The sequence below is a fragment of the Ranitomeya variabilis genome, chromosome 1 (genome assembly GCF_051348905.1).
Source record: "Ranitomeya variabilis isolate aRanVar5 chromosome 1, aRanVar5.hap1, whole genome shotgun sequence".
Lineage (NCBI taxonomy): Eukaryota > Metazoa > Chordata > Amphibia > Anura > Dendrobatidae > Ranitomeya > Ranitomeya variabilis.
Window position 1 is genome coordinate 1,094,686,593 of NC_135232.1, and position 22,875 is coordinate 1,094,709,467.

The following is a 22,875-nucleotide window of genomic DNA, read 5'->3' on the forward strand; positions in this document are numbered from 1 at the left end:
GGTAATTCCGCAGGTAATCCGCAGTGCCTTTTACCTAAGGATTTACAAAAATCAGACCGGAAAAATCTGCACCACTTTCCTCAACGTGTGCACGTGGCTAAAGGTAGTCCGTTTCTCAAAAAAAAATCGTCCCTGCCGTATAGATTTCACTTCCTTATTTTTTTCATGAGAAATTTTTGTTTCGTATGCAGATAAGGGCTCCTCTGTTCACCTTTGGTGTAACCAAGGGCTCCTCTGTGCACCCTTGATGTGACCAAGGGCTCCTCTGTGCACCCTTGATGTGACCAAGGGCTCCTCTGTGCACCCTTGGTGTGACCGAGGCCTCTGGGCACCCTTGGTGTGACCGAGGGCTCCTTTGTGCACCCTTAGTGTGACCGAGGCCTCTGGGCACCCTTGGTGTGGTTAAGAGCTCCTTTGTGCACCCTTGGTGTGACCGAGGGCTCCTTTGTGCACCCTTGGTGTAACAGAGGCCTCTGGGCACCCTTGGTGTGATTAAGGGCTCCTTTGTGCACTCTTGGTGTGACTAAGGGCTCCTCTGGTTACCCTTGGTGTGACCAAGGCCCCTGGGCACCATTTTAAGTTCAGGTTCACACTGGTTTATGTCACAGTTCGTAAATGGACTACAATATCCAGACTGACCGCAGGTCTCCCAATCTAACGTAGTGCTTCATAGACACATATGAGTCTTATAAGTTCAAGTTGTGATATCCACAATCCAGGCTTTGTGGTACCTACATAGACCGTGAAATATGTTCATGTGAACCCAGCAATAGACAGGTCAAACTTGGAGTAGGCAGTTTTAATATGCTCCAGATTTATCTTAGAGGTTGAGGCTGCTTGATTGATCTTGCTTATCTTTAGACTGCCTAGTCTTAATTTAGCACAAGCCATTAGTTTGCTTATGTTATGACAGAAATTTGCGCCAAAATGTTGGTGCATTTTGGCTCACAATGCCACGCTTTAGGCCTAGGTCCATTTTAGCTAGGCCTTTTTCTTTGATGAAAATTTTATTGGAATTCTGATACACTCTACTGATGATGCGCACGTCAGACCAACGGCTACCATCTACGGCACAAGGTCAGTGATTGCAAACATGTTTGGTGTGTCATCTAAGCGGGAACATGAAAACACTAACTCCCATTGTTGTCAGCCAAACAGTTTAATCCTAGCAGTCCATGCCCCCCCATGACTGTGAAAGTGTCAGTTCCTCCTCATAACCGTGAGTGTGACACCTGATCCCTGTGACTTTGATACATGACCACTCATGACAGTGAGAGCCACGAAGTGCCCCCAATGAAGGTGACAGCCACACATTGGCCCACTTTTATAAGGGACAACCTCATAGTGCCTACTCACAACACTGGCAGCCACATGGTGTCCCCTCCCCTACACACAACAGGGAGAGGCACATGGTGCACCCTCACAAAACTGGAACATCCACTCGTTTCCCTTTACCTCAGAAAACTGGGACATCCACTCGTTGCCCTTTACCTCACACAACTGGGACATCCACTCGTTGCCCTTTACCTCACACAACTGGGACATCCACTTGTTGCCCTTTACCTCACACAATTGGGAAAGCCACTTGTTGCCCTCTCCCCCAAGCACATTATGGAGGACAGCCACGCGGTGCCCTCGCCCCACTCTCCCCACACAACAGGGACAGCCACGCGGTGCCTACCATATCAGTGACACCTTTTACATGTGATAGGGCCCAGACAATCTTGTGTGTAGATTTTTTGGGGGCCAAATGGAAAGGCTTCACAATTTGTGGCCTTTGATAACCCTCCAGTGCCTTTAAAAAGAATGCTCAGACTGAGTCCTTCAGCGTGATAACTTCCCTCTGCTCTGCCTCATTGGGACCTTATTACCTCAGAGGCCCTAACCAGACAATCCCTTCCATTACTGCTACATCCCCACTTCCATAATCTATGATGCTTTGTATTAAAGATATGGCAGGATAGATGAAAGGCAATATCCAGAGGCATTTCAGTCTTGCGACATCACTAGTGACTGCCATGTACGACAGCCGCGTTCCCGGCCAATGTAAATATGGTGTAAGGTTTTACAAATGTTGTTTACATTACAAGAAAAAAAATCCCAAGTTCCTCGGTTCCCCGGTACAGTGCATGCCAGTGTAGTGCAGATGGCTGTGACGTAACGCCAGCACAGATGTCCCATGAAAGCCCAGGAGGCCGCGTTTGGTTCGGAGCGAGCCTCTCTCCTATCCCCTGCACACATGGCGGTGACGTCCCTGAGTGGCTTTTGGATGTCACTTCTGCCTGAAGGATAAACAGAGTGAAAAGGCCAGGAGTTACGTGAGTAAGGTGACTTCTGGGAAACACAACGCCGCATGACTGAAGCCCAAACATACGAGGCGCGCGGCCTCGAAACGGAAAATCTACGCTTCTTCGTATATAAATAGGTTCTGTCATGCAGGCTGGACGCCTTTTTCCCTGACGCTGCACTTCAGGAAGATGTACGTCTCTGTTCACGGCTGTAAGAGAATCGTTTGTTTAGTGCCAGATCTCTGAACCTGCCATATTAACCATTTTAAACACTTCTGCCCCCAGATAATGCCCAGATATAGACTGCGCTGGCCAGTTTACATACCCTAAAAATAAAAAAATGTCTGACAAAATGTCTTAAAAGTGAATCTTTCAATGGTTTTCTTAAAATTAAACTGGGCGCCTTCACCAATCGGCTGGTGCCTCTGATTGTGGAACAGTTTTATTTTTCTTCTGTGCCCCTCCATTCCAAACGTATGCCCTCATACGTTTTCTCTTCAACCAACTGGACGTGTACAACTGAACAAGCGAATAGCACCAATGCATTTTTAATGTTTGGTAATAAACTTCCCAGTGTTAGAAAAGAGCTTGAGACTTTTTATGTATATTCATTGGAAAATTTCCCAATTTAAAGGGTTGCTTGACTTTAGGGTGCAAGTCTGCAGGCACACTGTGACTGCAGACTTGTGAATCCTTACACAGCCCGCACTGCTCGCTGTGAGGATTTTCCGGTGCTGGTGCCGGAAGAATGACTGCAAGTAAGTGATTTGCATACATTTAGTCCCATGCCGACTAGACGTGCACAACCTCGCTCAATGCAAGTGTATTGAGAGAGGCCGGACAGGTCTAGTCTGAATGTGTCCAGAAGTATGCAACAATACTTGTAGTTAAATTGCCATCTGTTCCTGGCATAGACACTGGAGAATCCTCAAAGCATGATGTGGGGATTCAGAAGTCTGCAGTCACTTAAAGTGGCTGCGGACTTATATCCTAAGGCCGGAGAAAACCCTTAAGAAAAGAGCCCGATACTGATATCTCAAATGCCATGCGTTAAAGGGGCTGCTCAGACTTTGGGTTCCAGATTGCAGTCACTGAAGACTTGTGAATCCTCACATCACGCCCTGTGCACGCTGTCAGGATTCTCTGCTGCCGGCACTGGGAGCAGGCAGGCGCTTGTCCAGAAGTATGCGATTTGCATACGTTCAGTCACATGCCGACTAGACCTGTGAATTGAGCGAGTCCAGACACGACTAGTCGTAATTTGTCTGGAAGTGGGCAAATCGTCTCTCCACCAGCAAAGGAGAATCCTGACTGCGCGCTTTGAGGATTCACAAGTCTACAATTACATGGACTCACTGAATACTTGAAGCCCAAGCCTGGGCAACCCAATAAATGTTGAATTTGCTCAAATTGGGACTTTCTTCTGCATGATACATTACTGTTGTAAGTCTTGAGTACACTTTTTTTTTTTATATATATATATTTTTTTTTTTAAATGCAGTCGTAAATAAGTTGAACTTTACACCAATAGAGTAGACAGGCCTCATATAATTTTTACTTTTTGGTTAAGGTAAAAAAGAAAACAAAAAAAAAGTGCAATAAATAAAGCAAAACATCAATACATTTGTCATAGGCTTTTACAATAATAAAGTGTCACAAATTGTGTAAAAAATGTTGGAGCAAACTCATTGAACAGTGAAAATCTTTTTTGGCTTATGGTATTAGTTACATTATTGCAAAATAAAGCAGAAAGATTGTTAAAATATGGGGAGGTTGGAGCAGCTTTCTTGGCTCAAGATGGACAACGCGTCACGATTTAGAGAGGAGGCTTTGAAATTCTTCTTTAATTTGATCTTGTAGCCATTTTCTCCTTAAGAGTTTTCTTTTTTCTTTTTTTTTTTTTTGGTTGAAGATGTTGTGTGGTCTTCCAGTGAGTGGAGACTTATAAATGTTTAGTATCCAGGGCACATTAAACTTCAGAAAGAAAATGTTTCCATGTTTTGTTGTGTTATGTCGAAGGGTTGCATTAACTCTGCTGGCTGTAATCTTGTGTTTGGAACAGTCGGTAGTCAGGCGCCCTGGCCGAAAGTTCATGAATGACACAAATCTAGTATGAAGGGGAGGTTAAGTGTATGTGTCTGTGTATATATGTATATCTATATATCTCACAAAATTAGAATATCGTCAAAAAGTTAATTTATTTCAGTTCTTAAATACAAAAAGTGAAACTCGTATAATATAAAGAGTCATTACAAACAGAGTGATCTATTCCAAGTGTTTATTTCTGTTAATGTTGATGATTATGTCTTACAGCCAATGAAAACCCAAAAGTCATTATCTCAGTAAATTAGAATACTTTATAACACCAGCGTGAAAAAATGAGTTTAAAATCCGAAATGAAATGTATGTTCAGTAAATGCACTCAATACTTGGTCGGGGCTCCTTTTGCATCAATTACTGCATCAATGTGGCGAGGCATGGAGGCGATCAGCCTGTGGCGCTGCTGAGGTGTTATGGAAGAAGTTTATTCTCACCCCTCCTGAGTTAAGTGATGAAAATGACCCTTGCAAAGATCACTGTGCTCAATGGCACTGTTATCTATTGTATATAGAGGTGTCATCAATCATTGTAGAAGAGGGGTGTAGGAGGTGAGCTGTGACATCACCTATTGTGCATTGTGGCTGCTTTATCTGTCATTGTCCAGGAGACGGAGGAGGTGAGCTGTAATATTTCATATTGTAAATAGTGGATCCCATGTTATCTACGGTATACAATGACTGATCTCCTCTTTTATACAGTAGGAGGAGGTGGGCTGTGACATCACTTATTGTGAATGGTGTTTTAGTCGGAGTGATTCTCATGCACCACTGTTGGCTCCGTGCTGACTCTGTTAGATTCCATAAGGTCCAAAGCCATAGAAAATCCAAAATCCAAGATTCAGAGGTACCAGAGAAAATAGGGATAAAACAGAACCTGTATTCCTTCCTTAAAAACTACATGGTGAAATACAATAGACGAGTGAAGCAACGTTTTGGCCCAAAAGGGCCTTTTTCAAGCCAGAAGTGCAATAGCTGAAATTTTTATTGTACTTCTGGCTTGAAAACGGCCATTCAAGCAGGAACGTCTCTTCACTCGTCTATTGTATTTCACGATGTGATTTTTAAGGATGGAATAAATACCTCTTGAAGCTCATCAAGAGAATGCCAAGAGTGTGCAAAGCAGTCATCAAAGCAAAAGGTGGCTACTCTGAACAACCTAGAGTATAAGACATAATTTCAGTTGTTTCACACACTCTCTATCTATCTATCTATCTATCTATCTATCTATCTATCTATCTATCTATCTATCTACCATCTGTATATAATTCCACATGTGTTAATTCATAGTTTTGATGCCTTCAGTGTGAATGTACAATTTTCATAGTCATGAAAATACAGAAAAATCTTTAAATGAGAAGGTGTGTCCAAACTTTTGGTCTGTACTGTGTGTGTGTGACATCACCTATTGTGAATGGTGGATCCTGTGTTATCTACTGTATATAGAGGTGTTATCAGTCATTGTACAGGAGGAGGAGGTGAGCTGTGACATCACCTATTGTGAATGGTGGATCCTGTGTTATCTACTGTATATAGAGGTGTTATCAGTCATTGTACAGGAGGAGGAGGTGAGCTGTGACATCACCTATTGTGAATGGTGGATCCTGTGTTATCTACTGTATATAGAGGTGTTATCAGTCATTGTACAAGAGGAGGAGGTGAGCTGTGACGTAACCTATTGTGAATGGTGGATCTGTGTTATCTACTGTATATAGAGGTGTTATCAGGCATTGAACAGGAGGTGGAGGTGAGCTGTGACATCGCCTATTGTGAATGGTGGATCCTGTGTTATCTACTGTATATAGAGGTGTTATCGGTCATTGTACAGGAGGAGGAGGTGAGCTGTGTTATCAAATATTGTGAATGGTGGATCCTGTGTTATCTACTGTATATAGAGGTGTTATCGGTCATTGTATAGGAGGAGGAGGTGAGCTGTGTTAACACATATTGTGAATGGTGGATCCTGTTTTCTACTGTATATAGAGGTGTTATCAGTCATTGTACAGGAGGAGGAGGTGAGCTGTGACGTAACCTATTGTGAATGGTGGATCCTGTGTTATTTACTGTATATAAAGGTGTGATCAGATCTTTCATTGTAATCCTGTCTGCCGAAAAAAGTAATCTGTGCAGAACATGAAGTGTGAATCTAGAATTAGGACTAACAGCCGGGGTGACAAATGTAAGATTTTTTTGTTTGTATACAGATAGTGATATTGGAAATTAAAAAAACACAACTAAATTGTTTTAAAAATAAATATATTTCACATAAAAACCTTATTTAAATCCTGGGACGTTTTCTGATTTACACATTTCAGTTCATAATGAACTCCTGTTTTGTGATTTTCAGTGTTGTTCGTGGTTTATGTTTCGAGCTTTATGTGGATCCAGGCTTTTTGTTTGTCCATGTTTCCACCCATGAGAAAACCTTTTCTGACCCACCGTGTGGATCCCCCTCATTCTTCCATGTTCACCATGAGGTCACGGTGATGTGCGGCGGCGTGGTGATGCAGGGAGAAGCTGGAGGTCCGCGTGCAGCCTGTGTGCTTTGGCTGGGCTACCCGGATGAGCCGTGTTTGCCTCTGTCATTCCAGCTCTCGTACCTTTTGTATACTTGGCTCCTTCCCATCTTGGAAACAGCTAATTCATTCCAGATCTGTTTGACTGCATTGAAGCAAAAACCCAGAAGTGTTAAATACTTTGTGGAGACCACTGAGGTCACTCACACCTGCTGACATTTCATCCCATGAGAAGCTCATTCTCCGGCAGGAATGAAGGCTGGACGCCTTCCCGAGTGGAGGAAACCTGTGCACACTGCCCTATTGGGCGGAGCAGCTAAGACTACGGGTACATTGAGTTTCTGCTCAATTTTGGCTGCAAAAACTCAGCCATAAAGACCCCAAGTTTTTTTTTTTTAAATTTCGCATTTTTGAGGAGGGTTTGGAGAGTTTCCGCTCAGTTTCTTCTCCGAAAAACCTTAAAAACTACCCTCAGGGTGCACATACCCTGGGGTTGGTTTCACAGATTTTTTATTTTCATACGTGAAAAATTATTTATGCGCCAAATCCATTTTTGGTCCCTATATCAGTTTTTACAATCCTGGTATCATCTGTTTTTTTTTTTTTTTTTTTTTACTAATGAATTGTGTGTTGTATCCGTTTTTCACCCCGGGTTATTGACTTGAATTGGCGAGTTTGATCCTCGTCACGGATCAGGGTAGGTCATGTCTCCATTTTTTGGGTGTTTTTTTTGGTCCGTTAAAAAAGCAAAAATTCATAAAAAGGCGCAGTGATAGGAATGGGTAAGTAATCTATCCATAAAAATAATGGTCGGCACACATACCCTTAATACTCTTCAGTACTGTTTTTTTTTATTCGGTATGTGCACACGATAGAGGGGTTGTCCACTACTTTATCATTAATGAGCTGTCCTTAGGATAGGTCACCAATGTCTGATCAGTTGGGGTCCAACATCCGGCACCCCCTCCGATCAGCTATTATTGATGGCGGGAGCGGTCGCTGGCCGGAAATGCTCCATTACAGAGCTGCGCCGTCTTCTGATAGTGGCCACGGCAGGGTACTGCACAGCTGCCTCCTACTGATCCATTTTATACGGATCCCCATTTAGTGATCGAGTCTGATCTGCAAAGCGGATGAGAATGAAACCGGCTCTCAGTCCGGATCTGATTTTAAAACTGATGTGTGTACGTGGCTTAATGAAATTCTGCGGGTTTGTGTGCTCTCCAAGAAAAACACCGGAAAGTTGTGTGAATGTAGCCAGCATTCTCAATTAGGGTAAGTTTTGCCAGTTTTTTATGAGGATTTTGGAGCTTTTTTTCTGCTCCAAAATCCTCATGAAAACCCAAATACTCTTTGAAAAAAATCTTCCTTTTCATATCATTGTGAAGCCACTGTAGTGCGCACGGCGCTGTTTTGTTTTCCAAGCAGAAATATGTGCATTGTGTCAAATCTTCAAAAAAAAGTTTCAAATTTGACTACTGAATCAATTAAAGCAAAAAAAAGCCATAAAAAATGCAACAAAACTATATATATATATATATATATATATATATATATATATATATATATATATATATATATATATATATATATATATATATACACATACAGTATATATATATATATATATATATATATATATATATATATATTTTTATTATATTAAAGGGTTAAAGGGGTTGTCTCGGAGCACATGGACCTCACAGATCCACTCGGAAACAACTATTAGGCAGAATGGAGAGCAATAGGGGGAAATGCCGGCTTGGCTATGGCTTTTTTTTTGTGTTTTTTTCGCAAAATCTATTCATTTTTGGGGGGATGACAAGAGCAGGACCTGGATTAATTACAGTTTGCCAGAAGAGAGGAGCGCATTAAAAAAAGAGGTGTATTTGATTAAAAATAATAGTAATAAAAATCTGTTAAGGGTGTGTTCACACAGGATTTTATTCTTTTTTGAAGCAGTTCTTCTACAAAATCCACATAAAAAAAAACTGTGTGAATAAACCCACGCTTAGAACGAAAAAAAATCCATTCTGCTCCAGTTCTTCACGACATGGCTCTAGTGATAATGTGCGGTCTACAGTGCATGACTGCTGCAGCCAATCACTGGGCTCAACAAGACCACAGACCAGCGATTGGCTGCAGCGGTCACATGCTGTATTTATGCTGTGACAACTGCAGCCCTGTAACCAAACACGGGGTAGAGGTGACGCAGCGCAAGGTGAAAGCGCTGATGATATTGCTAAGTTTTAACAGTGGAATATCCCTTTTTTAGTGCTTGGAGTAAATTTGTCTTAATCCGTAGGAGCATTATTTTTTTTCTATGCTTTTCTATTGAACTGTATGTCGGAATCAAAAATTTCCAATGCAAAATACCAATCTGAGAATTTTATTTAAACAAAATAATAATAAAGAAAGTTTTAGGAAATAATAATAAAAAAAATAAATAAAAATCTGCATTAGACAATGAAGGGGTCATTTCGGGAGACAATCCTGCCCCTGATTTGAAATGTTTTGGCACGAGACTCGCTGTAATGTTATTACTGGCTGTAGTTGAAAAAAGCGGTTTTCAGAATGTAAATGATACTGTTCCTGCAAGAACAGAAACGACGTAAGAGCAGGAACGCTCCCTGTGAGGTGGGATCCTTCTCAAGACTGCGAGAATCCCTCGGGTTTGGCCAGAGGTTTGGAAGATTTAAAGGACCGTCTGTCTCTTAAGGCCAGGCACCCTCTACACCCCCATCACATTCCTAGCTGGAGAGATCTGCCAATACTATCGGGTCAAAGGCACAAAATTAACCATTTACTATTCAGAAAACTTATATATATTATTTCCTCCCCCCGAAAAGTATAGTACAAGTGAAAATAAGAAACCTTTGCAATATATCTTAGAGAAATCCACTTCTTTTTCCTCCTGGACTGATCTTTCATTCTCAAAATTATCAATTCATTGGTAAAATCTGTCAGATTTTCCCCTAACTGCATAACTGCGAGAGATGACAGTTGGTTCTCGTAAAGTTCTATGGAGAACTTACAGCAGAATGTCTCTAGCTCCTCCCTCCTCCATTGGAGACAGATGTTGGTGCTTTTAAAATCCTATGGGGGAGGCAGACGCAGACCTTCTGTTACAAGTTCTAATTAAACGTCAGTTACTGTTCTCCAAAGATCTTCAGGAGCACCAGCTGTCATCTCCTGTCTCAGTAATGGGAAAGTCTGTATTAACTGAAGACAGATTATACCTATGAATCGAGAATGATGGATCAGTCGAGGAGGAGAAAGAAGCAGATTTCTCTGATGAGATGTATTACAAAGCTGCTTATTTTCATGTGTACTCTTGATTAATGAAATAAACATGAAAGCAATAGTTACTACTTCTGGAAGTTTTAAAATGTATACGTCACTTGTCCCAGTCCCCGTAGATCACTCTGTCCCAATCCCCATAGGTCACTCTGTCCTGACCCCCGTAGGTCACTCTGTCCCGATCCCCGTTGGTCACTCTGTCCCAGTCCCCGTAGGTCACTCTGTCCCGATCCCCGTAAGTCATTCTGTCCCGATCCCCGTAGGTCACTCTGTCCCGATCCCCCGTAGGTCACTCTGTCCCAGTCCCCGTAGGTCACTGTCCCGATCCCCGTAGGTCACTCTGTCCCGATCCCGGTAGGTCACTCTGTCCCGATCCCCCGTAGGTCACTCTGTCCCCATCCCCCGTAGGTCACTGTCCCGATCCCCGTAGGTCACTCTGTCCCGATCCCCCGTAGGTCATTCTGTCCCGATCCCCCGTAGGTCACTCTGTCCCGATCCCCCGTAGGTCACTCTGTCCCGATCCCCCGTAGGTCACTCTGTCCCGATCCCCCGTAGGTCACTCTGTCCCGATCCCCCGTAGGTCACTCTGTCCCGATCCCCCGTAGGTCACTCTGTCCCGATCCCCCGTAGGTCACTCTGTCCCGATCCCCCGTAGGTCACTCTGTCCCGATCCCCCGTAGGTCACTCTGTCCCGATCCCCCGTAGGTCACTCTGTCCCGATCCCCCGTAGGTCACTCTGTCCCGATCCCCCGTAGGTCACTCTGTCCCGATCCCCCGTAGGTCACTCTGTCCCGATCCCCCGTAGGTCACTCTGTCCCTGCTGGTTTGTGCTTACGTGGCCTGTCCTTGTCATATCGGAAGTGCCTGCTCATACAGTCACTGGTGGAGGGGGGTCATCGATGAGGCCAGTGATTGGCTGGTCTGGTATTTCTGGCCATTTCTATTGGTTGGGACTGAAAAGCATAGACCAGCGGCACTGAATGAGCCCCGAAATAAGGATCAGTTTGCACGTAATTTCTTTTGTTTTCACCTGGTTTGAACCTTTTTATAGCTAATTTTCATCACTTAGAAAACCCCTTTAACATTAAGGACAACATAGGATGGCTATACGGTAGCATAAGATGTGCTCATGATGTATAAAACCTCCTCTGTTAAAAGACTTGACTGCCGTGTACCCCCTTTTTTATTTTATGCTTCTCTTTGATACGATAAATACTCTGAATTCTTTTTTCCCCATTAAGGGTGAATTTGAAAAATGGATTTACTGGTACCTGTCTTGTTGTCTTTTTTTTTTTTTTTTTTTTTTTAACTTTTAATGTTATGATTGGTCAAACACACAATAAGTGAGCTAAAAGTATAATGAAATCTATCTGTGACAGGTGGAGGAGGCAAAAGGAATGGACGCAGCAAGAAATGGAAGGAGATGTTGAGGCTGCCACACATAAGCCAGTGTGAAGAACTCCGACATTCAGTGGGTGAGTACGTGGCGTGTCATACTCCATGTCTCTGTGTGGATTAACGATACCTGAGTCAACCGAGTTGTAATAAATGACCCAATGTGTCCTCTCTATTCCTTGTTGTGATGGGAGCCATATTAGGCTGTGTGGCTCCATCAAGAATCTTAAAGGGAACCTGTCACTAGTTTTGTCCGATACCAGATTCGGCCATCACCTTTCAGGACTGATATATTGCATTCTATAATGCTGTATATCTGCCCCCAACCCAACCTGTAAGAGAAGAAAAACAACTTTTATTATACTTACCTGCAGGGCGGTCCGGTCCGATGGGTGTCACTGGTCTTGGCCCGGCACCTCCCTTCCTCGTGCGATGCCGTCCTCCTTCTTGGTTCGTGTGCATGACGCGTCCCTACGTCAACCACACAGTCTCCTTGTCATTGCGCTCCTGCACAGTAGTACTTCTCTGCCCTGTTGAGGCATCGGGGCTCTTTGACCTTTTCCGGCACCTTTGCACTTCTGGACTGTGCTTTGCCCTCAACGGGGTGGAGAAGTACGCCCGCGCAATGTCGGGGATACTGTGTGGATGACGTAGGGATGAGTTGAAGCAAGCAGGAGGACGGCATCGCAAGAAGGGAGGCGCCGGACCAAGAAGAGCGACACCCATCGGACCAAAACTGATGACAGGTTCCCTTTTAATTCAATTGTTTATCATTTTTAAAGGGGAATGTACAAGGCAAATATATCAATCATATATCATTTTTTTAATTTTTTTTAATTAATATTTGTCTGATATTTAAGTTCTTATATATCTTGAAATTCGGATGGTTCTGGCCCAATATCTATTGATCGCCATATATCAGAAATTACAAAAGTTTCTGCATCTCTCATAAAAGCTGGTCACTGATGCCCCTCTTGTCAGGGATTACCTAAATGTCGAAAGTGGAATGACTGCTTTCATCTCTCGTAGGTGATGAAAAAAAAAAATAAAAAAAAAAATCAAACCTTAACATACTGTCCACACCATAGAACATTTTTGGTCTGATAGTTGAAGAAATAAGACAGGGGCAATTCTGGTCATGGATTTACGTTTAAAAGCAAATTTATTGTCTAATGACACTTTATGTACTTTAAAAACAATTGTAATTTTCAAGATCTCTGCTTGTGATCTCTGAAAGGGAATCTTAAAAAAATAAATAAATATTATATATATATATATATATATATATATATATATATATATATATATATATATATATATATAGTAATACTGAGAGATGACATAGGGGGAAAAAGTATTGAGTAAGCTTAGTGAAATTTATTTAATACTTAGTATTGGTGATGAGGCTTCAAGACCCCTCCTGTATGGAGAAACTAGTCGCATGCATTGCTCTGGTGTTATTTTGGCCCATATTTCCACAGAAATACTCTTCAAATCCTGAAGGTTGTGTGGGCTCCTGTTAACTTTATTCCATACATTTTTTTTTATTCGATTCAGGAAAGTCCATTTTCAAATTTCTTTCTCTAAAGGCAAGACAACCTTAAAGCCTGATTGATGCACCCCCCATACTTAACTCCTTAGTGACCAAGCCAGTTTTTACAATTCTGACCACTGTCACTTTGAGGTTATATCTCTGGAACGCTTCAGCGTGTACCACTGATTTTGAGTTTGCTAGTGGTAAAATTTTATCGATATGTCTTGCGTTTATTTATGTAAAAAGTTGAAATTTGGCAAACATCTTGAAAATTTTGCAATGATCAAACTTTTAATTTGTGTGGCCTTAAATCAGACGGTGGTGTCACACAAGGTAGTTAATAACTGACATTGTCCCAGCACAACCCTAACCCCAACACAACCCTAACCCCAACACCGACACAACCCCAACCCTAACTGCAAAGAATGGAAAAATAAAAAAAATTATATTATTTTTACCTAACTAAGGGGGTGACAAGGTGACAAAGGGGGGTTTGATTTACTTTTTTTTTTATTTTTTTTTTATTTTGATCACTGATGATCCTAAAGGGGTGTATGAAAACCAGATTACCCCTCTTGACCTTTTAGCAAAAAAGACTCTTCTGCATAGTTCAGACTTCATGGAGATTCTTGGAATAACCCTTCTATATAAAAGCCGGGTGGATAGTGGTTACTAGCATTGTGTGAGTGGTTTTATAGCTGGGCTTTGATCTCGGGGAAGTTGGAGTCTGTTGGCTTCTTTTTCTTGCTTTTAGGTATGAACTGAAATAAAACCTTGATGGAACGCATTACTTTTCATCCGCCGTCCAACTCCTGTCTAAACCTCTTACTGGCGCATGACTCTGTCATCGTTCTCATTGTTACTCTGTAGACATCATTTCTACATGTGTCGTGTTTAGACTTTTAAAAGGTTTTCCAACTACTGACCAACCTCTTATTTATGGGTCTTTTTTTTTTTGGTCTCCCTCGTGACCAGCACCGCTCCTCTGTACTCAGTGCCACATCTCCCGCCGGTCTCTTAAGGTCAGACTTTGTGAGTCCACTGAATATAGTCAAGCTCTCTGCTTACATTCAGTGACAGGCAGCATATTATTAGTATTAAGAATTTTGCACCCTCTGCCTTTTGTAGCTTCTGTGTCCCACTGTGTATTGATGGCTGCAGAATGAGTGAACTGAGAATCAGTCAGTGAGCTCATTCTGAATAATCCTGGGAGTTTGTAACTCTCTCTTTCTGAGCTTCTCTCAGCTGATTTATGACAACATCAAAGCTAAACTTGCAGGTAATCGAAGAACCAGAAATAAAGGGTACAACATTTCTAATGAAATCCTGTTGCAAAAAAACTTTTTTGTGACACTGTTGGACAATTAGTCTAAATCCAGCTGAGTCACATGGAATACAAGTACTGGAATAAAACGTGTATATGACTTGTGTATATATAGTAATTAGGAGGCCGAACCGCTTGGCAGAGCAGAATGGAGCGACGCATTTTGGACTCGGTGGCAGCAGCTGATGAGACCATGGAAAAAAAAAAACAAACATACATTACTCATAGGTATTTGCCATGCAGGTAATATTAACCGAGCAGGTTCTAAATCATGAATTCGAGTATTCATGGCTTGGTCATGGATTCTTTCTGTTAGCAACGAGACAAAATAAGGTAATTAGCTGACGAGAACAATTATTTACAGATGCTCGTTGACCGGAATACTCCTTTATCTGGAGGCAGTATATGTAACATTCTTTTTTTTTTTTTTTTTTAAAGTATTGCTGTGTTTTTTTATTTATATTTCGCCCCACCTTTTTTTGTTTCTTTATTTGGAACGTTGTTGTATTAAAGTGTGTTGTGTTTTTTTGGTTGTTTTTTGGGACGTGTTGATATTTTTATGCCACTTTTGGGTTACAAAAAAGTTTAGCGCTTCACGTTTTTCCTTATTGATGTGGTTCTTTAATAATTCCCCCCTCTATATTGTACCCTGAAAATAACATGTTTATTTTACAGCTTGTTCCATTTAATGGCGATACTTATATACTTTTTTTTTATGCTTTAGAACCTAAGATATTCTGGAGCTTTTAACGGTGCATTTATAACTTTTTTTTTTTTTTCATAACCTTTGGCCATTTTATATGCACAAACAGCCGTATTTATGTTGGAAAATGGGAATATTCCAGTATATAATGGTAAAAAAAATCAAAGAATTTAAGTGTTTCCTATTGTAACAAAAAAGTGAAAAAAACCAAAACAAATATTAATAAAAAAATAAAGTCCCATCTATCGCACAATTAGCATGTGCCGATTATGCCTTGCGGTACTGGGCCTGCATGTGTATGAGGGAGCGGTGAACCACCAGCTATTGAAAGTGTATGGCCAGCTTGAAGGGGTTGTGCACTCAATTTGCATACTTCCAGCCACATTCCAACTAGTCGTATCCAGCCTCGCTCAATACACTTGTGCTGAACGAGGCCATGCATGTCTAGTTGGCATGTGACCGCGTGTATGCAAACTGCATACTTGGGGTCGCACTCCCGACTTCACGGAATCCTGACAGTTCGCACACTGCATGTTCTAAGGATTCACATGTCTGCAGTCACATAAACCCCAAGACTGGACAACCCCTTTAAATAGTCCAGCTCTTCAAAGAAGGTCAGAATATTACAGAATATTTTTAGACTATCTCTCTTTGGCCTGGTGCAGCTAATGACCGTGCTTGCGTGAGCCGCCTTATCTCTGGAAGAGTGCTAGACGCCAAAAACTGAAATGTTTTCCTTAGATTTGTCTTTCGGAATAAAGGAGCTTGAATTAATATTTTTATTTATGTTAAATGAACAGGAATGTTCCCTTTTATTCTTCGGGGCGTTTTTTTTGCCTACTTTTGTTTGGCTGCTTTATCCTCTATTGTTTATAGAATTGGTTCATATTTTTCCAAGTGATTCTGACGTCACCCCTTTATCTCCTGCCTGGCTACAGATCAGTGCTTCTAGGGGGGAAATGCTTCCATACCTACAGAGCTCGATGTAGCATGAAATTATTTTCTATCTAAAATCTGACCTGTGAATTTACTATGCGAAAAAAGGTACCTGTATATAGAAGTATAGTAGAAGAAGCTCTTTAAAGGGAAACTGTCAGCAGGTTTTTGCTTTTTAATCTGAGAGCAACATGATGTTGGAGCAGAGACCCTGATTCCGGAGATGTCACTTGCTTAGCAGCTTGGTGTTTTTTTTAAATACAATCAGTGTTTTATCACCAGGAGATTATCACTACAGGACTATGTTTCCTGTGCAAGGCAGTCCAGCTAATCTGTGTAACCCCGCCCCCACCACTGATTGGCAGATTGAGTGTACACATGAAGGTGCCAATCAGTGGTGTGGGCGGGGTTATACAGACCTCAGCATTCTGAGCTCTGCTACATCTACAGAAGAGAAAACGGGGATTTTATCAAAACTGCACCAAGTAGTCCAATAAGTGACACATCTCTGGAATCAGGATCTCCTCCCCTACATCACGCTGCTCTTAGTTTACACGGAACAAACATTCTCCGCTTTACCTTATAAGCCAGCATTTCATTCTCCCGCTGAGGGGCGTGTAAGGGATTAAATGGCCGGTTTTCGAGCTGCTGATGGCCTCGTCTCTGGTCCTAAACCCGCGCCATTCTCATGTCAGTGCTATGCTGCCACCCGACTGCACTGTAAAATGTTTTGTGCAAGGGGAGACTGGGTGAAGAGGGTTTGGGGGGAGGAGTGGGGGGCCCTAAGCTTTTAGGAATTTTCTTTCCCAATAGGAAATGATGCCCATGTTCTCTCCTTTTACAAGTTACATAAACCCACCTGACTATGCAACGATACCTCACTTATCTATTCAAGAGAACGGGGGGCACCACTAAATGTAAAACTATTGGGGCTCACCATGGACTGAGAGACTGGATAATGATCAGAGAGAGCAAAAGATCATGTCCATATGTGTGGGAGCTCCACAATCAAATATCAAGAGAGATATGCATACATATGTATCACAAAAAACTTCGTTTTTATTAAATAGCACAGAAAACACATTTCTTACAAAAACCAGAATTAAAAACATTTAAAAGTGCAAAACACAGCACAACGTTGCAAAAATGGTCATTTCCTAGTATAGGGAAATACAATCTTATCCTACATACCAGTACCTCTCATCGTTGGAAATGTTAAGATCCACTAAAGCACAGCCTGGAAATATTCCTGTAGGTCTTAGGTCAGTTTTACTTAAAGGGTTTGTCTCAACATCATAAATGGTCAAAATTGAAAAGTGCTTGTAAAAACCGAGCAGTATACCCCGAAGGAGAGGGAAATTGCACAATGTCTAGGTTACCGGCCACCTCTGCAGTCGATCAGAAGAGTCAGTTTCCTAGGCAAGGAGCGCCGCTCACGTCAACTCTTTGCTATACAGCTTTCAAGTGCTGCCCTCAAACTTTCTGGATCCGGAGAGCTTCAGTTCTGCCCGGTGCTTTTCCGATGATACTGAAGCAAAGCTGCTTTTACTAGAACCAATGAAGAGCCTACAGTTCAGACCGGCGGCTCAATCGTGCTGTTTCTCCGAAATCTCAATATTCAGGAGCACAGCGTCCCCCCTCCGGAGGCAGAGGAGCAGTGCGCTCCTGCAGACACAACATAACACATCCGCTATGAAAAAAAAAAGAAAACAGAGAGGAAAAGGGAGTGGTTGTGTTTAAAAAGTTGAGTAAATCCTTTATTATATATTTTTTGTTAAATACCGGACTCTCTCCATGGAATACATGCTGATTTATCCATAAAATAAAGGGGTTAAAAGTTTAGATTTTACTCTTCATTCCTCCCCCCCCCCCCCCCCCCCTTTTTTAAGGCTTGTAAATTAATAAGCGGACACATCTGTTTTCGAGCCGTCTCCCTCTCTCTTATCCTCCAATTACTCTGCTGCTTAGTAAGTGCTTGCGTCATTCATGTTTATAAGCTGACATATCTTTAACAGCATATGTTTGGCTGCAGATGTGAACTTATAAAAAAAAAAAAAAATGCAGCGGTTACATGAGTGCTCGCGGTGTGTGTTAACTTGCACACAATTCTGGTTTTAATTTTCTCTGGGCACCCGATTATTTTATTTTATTTTTTTACTCTGTTGTTTTGTGGAATTATATGACCTCCTTGGCACCCGTGATTCTACGCCAAAAGCTAAACATTCCACTGGAATATGGATATGAATGCTGACAGCCGATGAGAACGCAGAGCCCAGTGTGTCTTCCTGTTTTTCTTCTGTCAGTTTTAGAACTTCATAGCATTTATTTTTTTATTTTTTTTTGTGTGCTTTTTTTTTGTGCTTTTTTTGATCAGTGTCCCCAGATGATTTCTTGCTGGGTTGTTCTATGAATACAGTGTACATTTGTAGAAGAGGGACTTTTGGGACTGTCGAGAGTCTGCTGGTCTCTGGCATGAACACTTTGCTTCTACGGCTGTTCTTTCTTGAATATCATGGTGGCTATCATTTTTAAGTGTCAGAAGTTATTTCTTGTTTTACCCCTCAACATGATTATTACAGGGGTCAACAACAAATTCTAGTGCCTCCTTTCTATTTTTCTACTACCAGTTTTACTTGGAGTGGAGTACATTTCTGTCTTAAAGGAATTTTCCATTTTCAGAAAACCCCTTCCTCCCGGCTGAGGTTTGAGTCTCTGCTGCTGCTCTCAGTGTCTGTTATTGTCTGCAGCACTGACAACCACGCTGCAGCTAATCCATGAGCTCAGCGGCTTGTGACGTCTACTGCTAAGCTCAGTTTTTGGCTGCAGCGCTGTTGACATGATCTCAGCACTGCAATAACCACAACTGGGAGCAGAGGAGAGACTCGGCGCTGGACCTGGGGAGGATGAGTGAAGCACAGCTAAGGGACAGGGGATTACCAAAACCAGAGAATACACTGCTCAAAAAAATAAAGGGAACACTAAAATCCCACATCCTAGATATCACTGAATGAAATATTCCAGTTGTAAATCTTTATTCATTGCATAGTGGAATGTGTTGAGAACAATAAAACCTAAAAATTATCAACCTAAATCACAACTAATATCCCACGGAGGTCTGGAGTTGGAATGATGCTCACAATCAAAGTGGAAAATGAAGTTACAGGCTGATCCAACTTCAGTGGAAATGCCTCAAGACAAGGAAATGATGCTCAGTAGTGTGTGTGGCCTCCACGTGCCTGTATGACCTCTCCACAATGCCTGGGCATGCTCCTGATGAGGCGGGGATAGTCTCCTGAGAGATCTCCTCCCAGACCTGGACTAAAACTTCCTCCTGGACAGTCTGTGGTGCAACGTGACGTTGGTGGATTGTGCAAGACATGATGTCCCAGATGTGTTCAATCAGATTCAGGTCTGGGGAATGGGCTGGCCAGTCCATAGCTTCAATGCCTTCATCTTTCAGGAACTGCTGACACACTCCAGCCACATGAGGTCTGGCATTGTCCTGCATTAGGAAGAACCCATGGCCAATCACACCAGCATATGGTCTCACAAGGGGTCTGAGGATCTCATCTCGGTACCTAATGGCAGTCAGGCTATCTCTGGCGAGCACATGGAGGGCTGTGCGGCCCTCCAAAGAGATACTACCCCACACCATTACTTACCATGCCAAACCGGTCATGCTGAAGGATGTTACAGGCAGCAGATTGCTCTCCACGGCATCTCCAGACTCTGTCACGTCTGTTACATGTGCTCAGTGTGAACCTGCTTTCATCTGTGAAGAGCACAGGACGCCACGGTGTTGGGCTGTGAGCACAACCCCTATCTGTGGACTTGGGCACTCAGACCATCCTCATGGAGTTGGTTTATAATCATTTGTGCAGACACATGCACATTTGTGGCCTGCTGGAGGTCATTTTGCAGGGCTCTGGCAGTGCTACTTCTGTTCCTCCTTGCACAAAGGCTGAGGTAATGGTCCTGCTGCTGGGTTGTTGCCCTCCTACGGCCCCCTCCACGTCTCCTGGTGTACTGGCCTGTCTCCTGGTAGCGCCTCCAGCCTCTGGACACTACGCTGACAGACACAGCAAACCTTCTTGCCACAGTTCGCATTGATGTGCCATCCTGGATAAGCTGCACTACCTGAGCCACTTGTGTGGGTTGTAGAGTCCGTCTCATGCTACCACGAGTGTGAAAGCACAACCAACATTCAAAAGTGACCAAAACATCAGCCAGAAAGCATTGGTACTGAGATGTGGTCTGTGGTCCCCACCTGCAGAATCACTCCTTTGTTGAGGGTGTCTTGATAATTGCCAATAATTTCCATCTGTTGTCTATTCCATTTGCACAACAGCATGTGGAATTGATTGTCAAACAGTGTTGCTTCCTAAGTGGACAGTTTGATTTCACAGAAGTTTGATTTACTTGGAGTTATATTCTGTTGTTTAAGTGTTCCCTTTATTTTTTTGAGCAGTGTAGTCTTTTGGTGTAAATAATGATAAATTCTTCGCCACCAAACCTCTTTTGGCAAAACTCTACCTACTTTTAAAACAGTTGGCATAGTTAACCAAGAATGGCATGGGGAAAAAAAATGAAAAAGGTTGCAAAATTGCACAAAAAAATTACGACATTTCATGCAGTTTTGGGTGGCACGCAGGGCTATTTAGGGTAAGTCTGTCTGAGGGCAAGCTGTAGACTTCCCTTGTAAGGGCAGGAGTCATGGGGCATATAGGGCAATTATTTATCCTAATGGGTATGCTGGGCTAATGCTCCTGACACTGCTTATTCCAGATCTGATGAGGATCCGCTCCATGAGTTATTGGATGAAGTATACTTTATTTACCCTGTGGAGAATCTACATTGGGTGAGAGATTTCCATGTTTTATCATCCAATATCCGGAGACATTGATAAGCTCATACTGTTTAATATGCTTCATTTTTGACCACTGTCATATTTAGGCATGTGTATATCTGCTTTCTTCAGACATATTATCCACTACTGTGGCGTGTCTGGTCATTTATGTACACTGCTCAAAAAATAAAGGGATCACTTAAACAATATGAAACTCCCAAGTCAATCACACTTCTGTGAAATAAACCCGTCCAGTTATGAAGCAACACTGATTGTGAATCAATTTCTCCTGCTGTTGTGCAAATGGAAGAGACAACAGGTAGAAATGACAGGCAATTAGCAAGACCACCCCTATAAAGGAGTGGTTCTGCATGGGGTGACCACAGACCATTTCTCTGTTCTCATCCTATTTTCGCTGTTGTTTTGGTCACTTTTGCATTTTGACATTGCTCTCACCCCTAGAGGTACTGTACAGTAGCATGAGGCGGTGTCTACAATTCACAGAAGTCTGGAGATGTCTTGTTGAACATTATGCTGCTTGCAACCTGCTCCAGCATGACTGGTTTGGCTGCAGGTCAGTAATCGCATGGGGAGGCATTCCTCCATGTGCTAGCCACGGGAACCCTGACTGCCATTAGGTATCGGGATGAGATCCTCAGACCCAGTCGAGACCATATGCAGGTGCACTGGGCCCCAAGTTCTGATGCATGACAATGCTGAAGTGTGTCAGTAGTTCCTGCATGATGAAGGCTTTGATGCTATAGACTGGACAGCCCGTTCCCCAGACCTGAATCCGATTGAACACATCTGGGACATCATGTCTCATTCCATCCACCAACGCCTCTTTGCACCACAGAGTGTTTAGGCGTTGACTGATGCTTTAATCCAGGTCTGGGAGGAGATTCCTCAGGAGAACATCTGCCGCCTCATTAGGAGCATACCCAGGCGTTGTAGAGAGGTCATACAGGCACATGGAGGCCACACACACTACTGAGCATCATTTCCTTGTCTTGAGGCATTTCCACTGAAGTTGGATCTGCCTATAATTTGATTTTCCACTTAGATTCTGAGTATCATTCCAAATCCCGACCTCCATGAGATATTAATTTTGATTTCCATTGATCATTTTTATGTTTTATTGTTCTAAACACATACCACTATGCAATGAATGAAGATTTGCAGCTGGAATATTTAATTCAGTGATATCTAGGATGTGGCATTTTAGTGTTCCCTTTATTTTTTGAGCAGTGTATATATAGTACAGGGTGGGCCATTTATATGGATACACCTGGGTTGGCCATTTATAAAATTGGATCCAAAATGGCCAACTTCAAAATGGCCGCCATGGTCACCACCCATCTTGAAAAGTTTTCCCCCTCCCATAAACTAATGTGCTACAAACAGGAAGTTGATATCACCAACCATTCCCTTTTTATTTAGGTGTATCCATACACATGGCCCACCCAAATGTATCCATATAAATGGCCCACCCTGTAGAATAGTTTGCTGTAGATGATAATAAGCCAATTAGCGTAATTTCTGAATGACACAATCCTTACGGCAAACTCTGAAGTATGTTGCTAGATCCCATATAGGTTGATAAGGTTCCTATTTACATCTCTCTTGAGATTTTGTGTTCTTGCTGAATATTTAGTAAAATTAGGAGATTACGTTCTGTTTGGCTTAGAAGCCCAACTTCCCCTCCTGTCATCATTGAAAGTGGCTCAGACGCCATAAACGTTTTCTTAGCATGTCTTTATTACAGAGATGTTCTCCTCTAAAGCATTGGGTTTACGGGACAACACTGAGGGTCTGAACTACTGAAACTATGGAACTTTTTGTGCCGCCATATCAAGTATCTAAGGCCGACTAGTGGTTTAGGTTGGCTTTGTTTTTTCATTTATTTTACTGAGCGCAATCATATTCCGCAGAGCTTT

General features: G+C 42.3%; 1 protein-coding gene across 4 annotated transcripts in view; it reads left to right on the forward strand.

Annotated features, from left to right (window-relative positions):
• Positions 1-22,875, forward strand: part of GRK4 (G protein-coupled receptor kinase 4) — a 203,877-nt gene that overhangs the window by 80,141 nt on the left and 100,861 nt on the right. For 3 of the 4 annotated variants that reach the window (XM_077280049.1, XM_077280052.1, XM_077280051.1), the window contains exon 2: positions 11,580-11,675. The exons of the other annotated variant lie outside the window; for it this stretch is intronic. In XM_077280049.1, the coding sequence (XP_077136164.1) occupies positions 11,580-11,675 (96 nt within the window). The remainder of the gene's footprint in view (positions 1-11,579; positions 11,676-22,875) is intronic. 4 annotated transcript variants of the gene reach the window in all.